Raw genomic sequence first — 8742 nt, forward strand, 5'->3', positions numbered from 1 at the left:
AATCATTTGAGCGACACACGTTTCGTAGTGCTAGAGCGGTGCGACCAAGTGTTGTGTGTATTTCCAGTTTTACAAGCATTAAAGCGGCGGCAGAAACGCTTGTGAGTATAACACTCTGCTAAGTTCAGCATTGTAAAATGCGCGCGCACGTTTTAAGCAGTCGAGCGGAGGCAACGACGCATGCAAGCCGCAAGGAATGCCCTCGCACACCCAGCTGGCGACGGACGCACGCAGCCCATGTGTCCCAATTTACCTCATTGGTTTGCAATTCAGACCCACGGGCGCGGACCAAGTGGTAAGCTCACTGGGCTGAACCCTGTGGTGTCCCCCATAGGCACTCGGCACACCTCACACGGCACCAGGCCGCCGCCACACTGCCTCCTTCTTAGCCCCATGCAATTTGGCATCTGTCGCCTGCCTAGGTACGGTGTGTACACTGAGGAGCAGTACAACGCACAGCGCCAGAGCGAGGAGCGTGCCAAGTGGGCTGCGGGCGTCAGGCAAGTGGCATGAACGACGGGCGCAAGGCACACGCAGCACCTAGGGGTGGTGGGAAATGACGCCAGCAGTGGTGAATAGGGGTTGCTGTACGCCGCCAACACATGCACTCCTGTTGCACGTGCTGCTCGCCTGCAAACCACCGCCAGCCTCACGACGATGAAGCACCGTCGTGTCGTAACAACAACATCGCGGCACGCTGCCCTCCGCCGCCGCTCGGCTGCTCGCAGGTCCATCACCGGCAACCGGGACCACACGGCCTGGGACGGCTCCCAGCTGGACCCGCCGGCGCTGCTCAGCGGCGTCACGGTGGTCATCATGAGCCCGCGCAAGCCCGTCACGGTGAGGGGGCTGCGGGGGCTGTGGGGGCTGTGGGGGCTGGGGGTTAGTTGGGGGTGGCTGCATGTTGTATGGGCGAAGGCGTAGAAGCATGGGGTAAAACTGTAAAAGTGAGGGCGTCGCAAAGAAAGGGCGATTGGACGTCGTGCAACAAAGATAGACACGGCGGCTGGGCTGCCTCTCTCAGCGCGTTACCCGTGCCCCGGCAGTGATCGCAATGTCTATCCATCAGCGTTGAGGCGCATGGTCGAAGCGGCAATGCCGAGCTGGTTGCAGCGATTCCAAAACACACAGACACACACACACACACACACACACACACACACACACACACACACACCGGGCGATTCGTTTCGTTTCTAACACACACACACACGCACACACACACACACACACACACACACACACACACACACACACACGTCTTCCTTGTGCTCTTTAACACACGTGTTCACTCCTACGATTCCTAGCGACGCGGAGCTAGGAATCGTAGGAGTGCCTGGGCCTCACGGTACCGTGAGCATATGCATGGGTTTGCACCCTTGAGAGCGTGTGGACACTAATCCCCCCTCGAGGTTAGAGTAGCGGGGGTTGCGCGATTTCCGGTTGGTAAGACCGGCGGCTCACCGCAGCAGGTATGCGAGGTAATTTCAGGGAACATCCGTAAAACATCGCTTTGCCCATCGCATACACTGTCTTTGTGCTATGTTTTCCGTGTGCTCTTTAACACACGTCTTCACGGGCGCAGGTGGGCACGGTGGCTCGGGCTCTGGGCAGCTTCGAGTGTGAGGACCTTCGCATCGTGATGCCGCGGCAGGAGTCGTACATCACCCGGTGAGGGCGCAGGAGCGGGAGGGTGACCGAGGTTGTGGCGGCAGGGAGCGGAGCAGTCAGGGGCAGTGGGGCCGGGCCCGTGGGGCTGCCGAATTGGCACAACGGCACGGTGTGTGGCCTTGTTGCTTGGCGCCGACTCATCATGGTGGCTGCTGGCTCCAGCCTCCCAGTGAAGCGCGGCTCGCTATCCGCCATGTGTGTCGTGCCTCGAACCTCTCCCTGCAGCAGGCACGCCAAGAGCGCGAGCAAGGGGGCGCAGTACATCCTCTACCGTGCGGGCCACTACGACTCTATTGCTGAGGCCACGTCCGACTGCGACGTGAGCGGCGCGTGCGGCTGGGTGTGCCTTGGGGTGTAGTCCTTCTGTCATGACAGGTCGCTCGGCACCGCACACACCCATCGCATACACCGACAGTATGTTTGCTTACCCTTCATGCGCTCTGCAACACGACACGCCTGCAGGTGCGTGTGGCCTTCACGCGGTGGGCACAATCCAGCTCGCCGCACGTGTACAAGGTGAGTGGGGGGTTGGGGACTAGTGTCGCTGATGGTGTAATTATAGTAAGCATGGTCGCACTGCTGCCGACGTTTCACTGTGGCCGTACTGCTGACAAGAAGTGTGTTCACGGTTGCCACGAGTCGCTTTGCGTCAGCGCACATGAGTGTATACGAGATGTGACGACCGTGCACTCAAATATACACAGCTCCATCTTTCCACGCCTCCTGAGTGCCACGTTGCCATTAGGGTTTGACCCATGCTGGCTCGCGGCCCCCGACACAGGTCGACATCAACGGCCTCACCAGCCACCCCGCCATCGCCAACGTCATCACACAGCCGCTGCTGCGCTCACCGCCGCCGCCCCCGCCGCCCTCCTCTCCGTGGACGGCAGCCGCCGCGGCGGCGGCCGAGGCGGCGGAGGCTCGGCTGGGCGGCGGCAGTGCATCTGCCGCCTCCAGTTCTGGGCCTGCTAGCGGGGATGAGGAAGCCGATGAGGAGGCGGGTTCGGCTGAGTCGCGGCCGGCGTCTTCTCCTGCGTCTTTGGAACGCACGGAAGCACACGCCAGCAGCAGCAGCAGCAGCAGCAGCAGCAGCACGGGTGGCGCGGCGCCGCGCATGCCCAGGATAGCGCTGGTGTTTGGTCGCGAGGAGCTCGGCATGAGTGACGAGGAGGTGGACAGCTGCGAGGTGTGCTGCTCCGTGCCCATTGGGCGACTGCAGGTACGTCAGAGCGTGCGTGCGAGCAGGAAGTGGGACGCGTGTGTGTATATTGTACGCATGCGGGACATACAGGTGTTCACGTGCGCAATGGGGGCATGCGTACCGTAGGTGCACCTGTGCGCCTGCACATCCAATGCCACCCCACAGCCTGGTCAGCAGGGCCGCCATATCTGTGAACGTATCATTACGTATGCCTCCATGCGCCTTCTGCGAGGCCACTGACCCCTTGCCTCCGTGTCCAACACCACGCCTTACCCACATCGCACCGCACCGTATCGCTTGGGACCTGTGCAGGAGTCGCTGTCGCTGTCGCACGCGGTCTCCATCGCCCTGTGCAACCTGTACCAGGCCCGGCTGCAGCACCTCACCAGCAGCGCCACCGCCAGCAGCAGCGGCGGCGGCGGCCCCGGCAGGGACAGCCTCGGCGAGGGCGGTGGCGGCGGCTTCAGCGGCTCCTACCTCATAGATCCCAGCACAGGGGCGCTCCGGGTGGCGCCGTCGTCGGCATGAGGCATGGGGGCCCGGGGGCCTGGGGAGTGGGGAGTGGGGAGCAGGTCAACCCGTGGAGGTAGGGCGTGGCTTTTGGAGGTGGGGTGGGTGGCCGTTCATGTGGAGGACGGAGTGACTAAATCACAAGTATGAAATGGGGGTGGCCGACGGAGGAGGGTGGCGCATCGAAGGCGCAGTGTCGCGAGCGCGTGTGAGCACGGGGGTGATTGTCGGCTGACTCTGGGCCTGCAGGGGAGCTGTCGAGAAGCACAGAGCAACTTCGGCCGTGTAAAAGGGAAGTCACTGACTCCGGGACCCCGGCTGTGTCCGCTTACAGCAGCTTCCATGCACCGTGCATAGCCTTTTGCAGCTCGCATCCGCCACACTCCTCATCATGTCCACAACGCCCGGCCCCGGCTGTTGCCGCCACGCCGCCTCCCTGTGCAACCTGCTACCCAATCCATCGCAAGCTGCGTTCAGCTCTAGTAACATGCGTCGAGAAGACACAGACGATGCGCGGAGTAGACACAGGGCATGCCAATAACTGGCTCGCAGTCGGCCATCAATGCGCTGAAGTCCAGCAACCGACATGCTGTTCCTGTATCACTTTGTCGCAGCGCCACTCCTCCTGGCGCCCCCATCCTTCCGTGCGTGCGCATCTTCGCCCTCTCCACACGGCATCCAGCATACCTCTCACTGAGAACCGCCTTGCCCTGGCGCCTCGCCTTGCCCCGACACCTTCTGCGCTTCCGCCCGTTTCCCAAATGTGGAGCTGGGGGCTTTGCTCGCCTCCGACACCGCCCTGCCGCCCCTCCCGGCACTCTCCTCGTCCTTGCCCTCGCCCTTGCCCTCGCGCTCGCCCGCCTCCGCCCGCTCCTGCACCTCTCCATCGACGTACTTCTCCTGTGTAGTTAAGCCCCCGGGGCAGCAGGCAGCAGGCAGGGGTTAGCGGGTGTGGCGGACGTGGGCTAAGTGCAAAATTCCAAGCCGCAACTGCCATTGGCGCTTGGTGCTAGGCGCTAGGCGTCAGGTGGCGTGCCCATGCCGCCCCTGCATACCTACTCACCGGTCCAAGCCCCCCCCCCCCCTTACACACGCGCCAGCATAGAGCTGCAATCATGGAGGCAGCAGCTTCCCCGCCACACACACGCGCCCATGCCCAACACTCTCCCTGCCGGCACGCCACATACACACACTCACGTAGTCCTGCGTGCTTCTTCGCTTGTGCCCCAAAGTACACACGCACACACGCACACACACACACACATTCACACACACACACACACACACACACACACACACACACACACACACACAAAGTCCGGCACCCACCTGCAAGCTGAGCCAGATGTCCTTGTCCCCCAGCGCCGACGTCGCGCTGCCGTACAGGATCTCGGGCGGGTACGGCGAGTGCCCACGCAGCGTGGCGAAGCAGTAGCCGTTGGCCTTGTCCGCCGCGATCACCAGCTTTGCCAAACTCTCGCGCTCCTGTACGGCACAGCGTGTTCGGCGCAGATGGGTTTGTGCCGCCCTGCCCTGACTCACCTGCACTCCCCCCTTCAGACACCCTTCCTCACCTGAATGGCGAGCGGCACGAAGCTGACCAGACCGTACTCCTCCACCACCTCACACAGCCCCAGGCTCAGCTTCCTGCGAGAGTTAAACTTGAACATGATTATTGTAGTGCAACACCCTTTCCACGTGGTGCTTCGTAGATGCGTGAGCCTTTCGGAGCGCAGATTTGTCTTGTAGCGACGACGGCAGCTGCAACTCACTTGAACTTGTTTGAAAAGGGCTTGCCGCCCATGGCCGCCACCAGATAGCCCAGGTCCTGGACCTCGGTGTAAAAGTCCAGATTGAAGTCTGCAGTGTATTTGTGCACATCGGGGTGTCAGGGTCACGAACGCCGGGGCGGTGCGGGTTGGCAGCCATGCCGGGCGCCCTGCCACCACCACTGCAGCCGCAGCAGCCCCCATCGACCATCACCTGTCTTCATCAGACTGCGGCGCTTCTTCCCTCCCTCCCTCTATCCCTCTCCGCCGCTCATCGGGACACACAGGATCCCGCCACACACAGTCCCCCATGTACCGTGTCACCCCCTTCCCCTCGTGCTTTCCTAATGTAGCCTCCCTGCCTCACGCCGTCATGCTCGCCCCCATGACTTATGTGACAAGCAATGACTCACCCAGTGAGCCGTACTGCCGTACCAGGTCCATCTTTGACAGTACGTTGATGTGCGGCAGCTCCAGATGCAGCATGGTGTTGAGCGACAGCAGCAGCGCCGACAAGTATCTATAGGCGAGGGCAGGGGCAGCAGCGTGTGGCGGGCAGCGTATGGCGGCAGCGTGTGGTGTGGTGGCACACGGAGTCAGTGCCGGCAGCGGCAGCGCACAGCAGTGGTAGCGGTGGCATTCGGGAAAGCTCAGGTGCATCTCGTGCATACGGAGGGCGGCCTGGAGCGCCGGGCTTCCTGCGGCAGGCTGCGTTTCCACGTCCGCCTGCAAGCCCCTGTCCATGCAGCCCGGCCTCAGCTCTGCGCTATCTTGGCTACCCCTCTCGCCCCCCTCGCCAGTTTCCCTGTCCCCTCGTGCCACTCCTACTCCTCAGTTCCCCTCTCCTTTGCGCTTGCCTGCCCCCTCCATGCCTCCTTGCTTCCACCCTCTCCCCCTCGCGCCGCGCCCCCGCTCTCACTTGGATGGGTCGGTGCACAGGTGGGCGTCCACCAGCTGAAGGGCCACCAGCCTGTAGGCGCGGCTGTTGGACAGCCAGTCCACCACGGCACGCAGCGAGCCGCCCTCCTGCGCCCCAGCCACCGCAAACAGCTCCACCTGCCGGCCGTGCGTGTGTGTATGTGTGTGTATGTGTGTGTACATGTGTGTACATGTGTGTACATGCGTGTGTAAGCGTGTGTGTTTGTACTTTTGTGTGTTGTGTGTTGGTTACAGAGCACAAGCGACACCAACATGCTATGACACAACTACGCGTGTTTGTGTTTGGTGCATGGGTCGAGGGCAGTATGGTATGATAGTAAAGCGCGAGCGCCCGCGTATCGCCCGCTTTGTGAGGGTGATTCCAGCCAAGATATGGTGGCGCATTGACGTACCTGGCCGGGGCAATCAAATATGAAGTAGTAGTCCTCTGCGGGCGGTGGAGAACAGTAGTTGAACAGTGGAGACACATCTCTTTGTTGTAAGCAGAAGCTCGGAAAGCCAGTGAGACTTAGGATTACGCCTGTCCCTTGACGTTTGCCGCTTTGGTCTTCCTGCCTGCAGCTTCACATCCGCGACCCATCTCTCCCCGATCCTCCTCTCACTCCTTGTTCCCCAACCTTCCCACGCACCCTTTTCCAGCGGCTCTAGTTTCTCCTGGAGCCAGTCCAGGTTCTTGGCCAGATAGTTCATACAGTACAGTAGGCCTGTATCGTAGTGTCGGTGTTGGTGGTGATGTTGATGGTTGTGAGAAGGAACACACGAACGTTGGAATGCAAGGCAGTCGGAAGGTGGTACGGTACTGCGCGTGTTGTCTGCTTCTGGCCCCATTCTGCCCCAAAACTACCCCTGTCCGCCCCACCAGTCCCCGTAGCCGCAGTCATCCTCTAACCTTGAAACCTTTTCACATCCTTAAAAACTAGAACGCCAACACCTCTCCCCCTTTTACCTCCGTTCGGCCCCAGCTTGAGTTCCACCATCACCTTCTCCAGGCACACCAGATCCGCCACGTCCACCGCCGGCTGGTACGGCAGCATGTCGTTGGCTGGGTCCAGGTTCACGATGGCGACCTTGCGGCCGGCCGCTTGCATGAACTGCTGCATGCCATGACAGTAGGTGGTCTTGCCGCTGCCGGGCGGCCCCACCACCACCTGGCCAAACGGCATGGCGCCTCGCGGTTCCTAGGTCGCGCCGATGAGCTGATGAGTCTATGCGTTCATCAATCACTAGGCACCTGTACAACAGTTTATTGTGAGAGTGGCGACAACGTGAAAGTCCTGCAAAATTCTAGATGGTTTGCGTCGGCACGCCGCCTTGCGCTTGTCACGCGTCCGATTGCAAAGAGTGCTTCTATGTTTATGTAATTGTTCCAAATCCGCTTGAAAAAGCAGCTAAGAGCACAGTCCCATTCTGCAGCATTGTGTTTCGTGTCGGCAGTCTGAGATCGAAATGGGCAACACAGATGTTGGGCGAGCAAGCATGCCCGACAAGCGGGGCTAGCGGGGCCGGTTGAAGACCTACATGCCCCATACTCCAATCGCCCGCTGACCCGCCCATGGCGCAGCTTGGTGTTGCCATCAACTCCCACTCTCCCAGCCTTGGTCGCCCAGACGCTCACGCACACGTGATGGAACATGGCAAGGGGCAGGAAAGCGTAGTCCCGATGTGTGTGGCTCCCACCCGTGCCCACATAAATGCGTAGCAAGAAGACTTACTCCTGTTGAGGCTCCAATCGCAAGCTCATGGCAAGATGTATCGTTAAACAGCTGGCCTTCTCGTCAGCTACATAGCGCCCTGCGCTCAGGTCCGATGTCTTCTCTAGTAGGGTAAACAAGGAGGTGGCTGCCTTATGGCAGGAAAAGGGCTGATCCCGGGGCCACCTTGACGCGGGCGCCTACTAAGCACACGCCTCTATGTTGGGGGCCTTTGGCATCCCCGCAAATCCGGACATGGCCGGTTGGGTGGGGTGCACAGTCCGTGCTAACCCGCAGCTAACAAACTAGTCACGTCACTCGCCGCCAATCAACACGTGCACCCTCAGCCCCACGCCCTGCTAGCGCCGTTCAGGCTCTCAGCCCGGCCCCGCCGCCGCCGGCGGCCATGGCGGCCGCTGCAGCTTGGTCGGCCGCTCGAAGCCCATCAGCTTCAGCAGGAGGAGCACACGGATCACGTTGGCGGCGGAGACGTCGCGGTTCTGGGGATGGTAAGGTATAGTAGGGTAAAAAATGTGGAGCACAGGCGTGCCCACTCCGAATCACGCCATCACAGCAAAACTTCACTGCAGCCTCCTAGCTCTCAAACTCTTGCTAATTCATGTACACGATGAGGTATGGCGGCCCCGCACACCTAATCCGTAAATCGTGCGCAAGGCATCCTAACAGGGCATCAATCCCCCATCCAGCAACCGCTCATACTCAGTCCCCCCCATCAGTGCCCCTCAGCGACGTATCGCACGCGGTCAAGCTTTTGCTTCCATTCGCGCCAGGGCACAATCCTGCCTGGCTCCGACCCCTGAAGCCTCTGTGCCAAACCATCTTCACTCTTTCCCGGTCACACCAATTTTCCTGACCACCTCTCTCCACGCCAGCTATGGACGCCGGCGACCAGCCCTCCTCCCACACCGCAGCAAAGGCGGCCCATCCAGAGTGTGCGTCG

The 8742-nt window shown here is 61.1% G+C and overlaps 3 protein-coding genes across 4 annotated transcripts in view; 1 reads left to right on the forward strand and 2 right to left on the reverse strand.

Moving 5' to 3' along the window:
* The first annotated feature begins 43 nt into the window (after window positions 1-43).
* On the forward strand, window positions 44-3683 carry CHLRE_02g081176v5 (uncharacterized protein). 2 transcript variants are annotated; one of them, XM_043059238.1, is made up of 8 exons: window positions 44-295; window positions 423-500; window positions 729-840; window positions 1586-1671; window positions 1897-1990; window positions 2134-2187; window positions 2453-2890; window positions 3185-3683. In XM_043059238.1, the coding sequence occupies exons 1-8, from the start codon at window positions 138-140 to the stop codon at window positions 3398-3400; spliced, it is 1236 nt and encodes a 411-aa protein (XP_042926873.1). In that variant the 5' UTR covers window positions 44-137; the 3' UTR covers window positions 3401-3683. The 2 variants fall into 2 exon arrangements, with proteins under 2 accessions (XP_042926873.1, XP_042926872.1); XM_043059239.1 differs by having other exon boundaries at window positions 1900-1990.
* A 15-nt stretch (window positions 3684-3698) lies between these two features.
* Window positions 3699-7533, reverse strand: CHLRE_02g081200v5 (uncharacterized protein). Its single transcript, XM_043059240.1, has 9 exons — window positions 7037-7533; window positions 6720-6794; window positions 6483-6517; window positions 6071-6207; window positions 5565-5671; window positions 5155-5242; window positions 4957-5029; window positions 4712-4867; window positions 3699-4282 (listed from the first exon to the last, which is right to left on the reverse strand). The coding sequence occupies exons 1-9, from the start codon at window positions 7251-7253 to the stop codon at window positions 4073-4075; spliced, it is 1098 nt and encodes a 365-aa protein (XP_042926874.1). The 5' UTR covers window positions 7254-7533; the 3' UTR covers window positions 3699-4072.
* Window positions 7534-7587: 54 nt separating this feature from the next.
* CHLRE_02g081250v5 (uncharacterized protein) overlaps window positions 7588-8742 on the reverse strand; it is a 10296-nt gene continuing 9141 nt past the window's right edge. The window contains exon 17 of the mRNA XM_043059241.1: window positions 7588-8742. This exon is cut by the window's right edge and continues 1544 nt beyond it. The gene's annotated coding sequence lies outside the window, so the exon portion shown is untranslated.

This window comes from Chlamydomonas reinhardtii, chromosome 2 (assembly GCF_000002595.2).
Source record: "Chlamydomonas reinhardtii strain CC-503 cw92 mt+ chromosome 2, whole genome shotgun sequence".
NCBI classification, from domain to species: domain Eukaryota; kingdom Viridiplantae; phylum Chlorophyta; class Chlorophyceae; order Chlamydomonadales; family Chlamydomonadaceae; genus Chlamydomonas; species Chlamydomonas reinhardtii.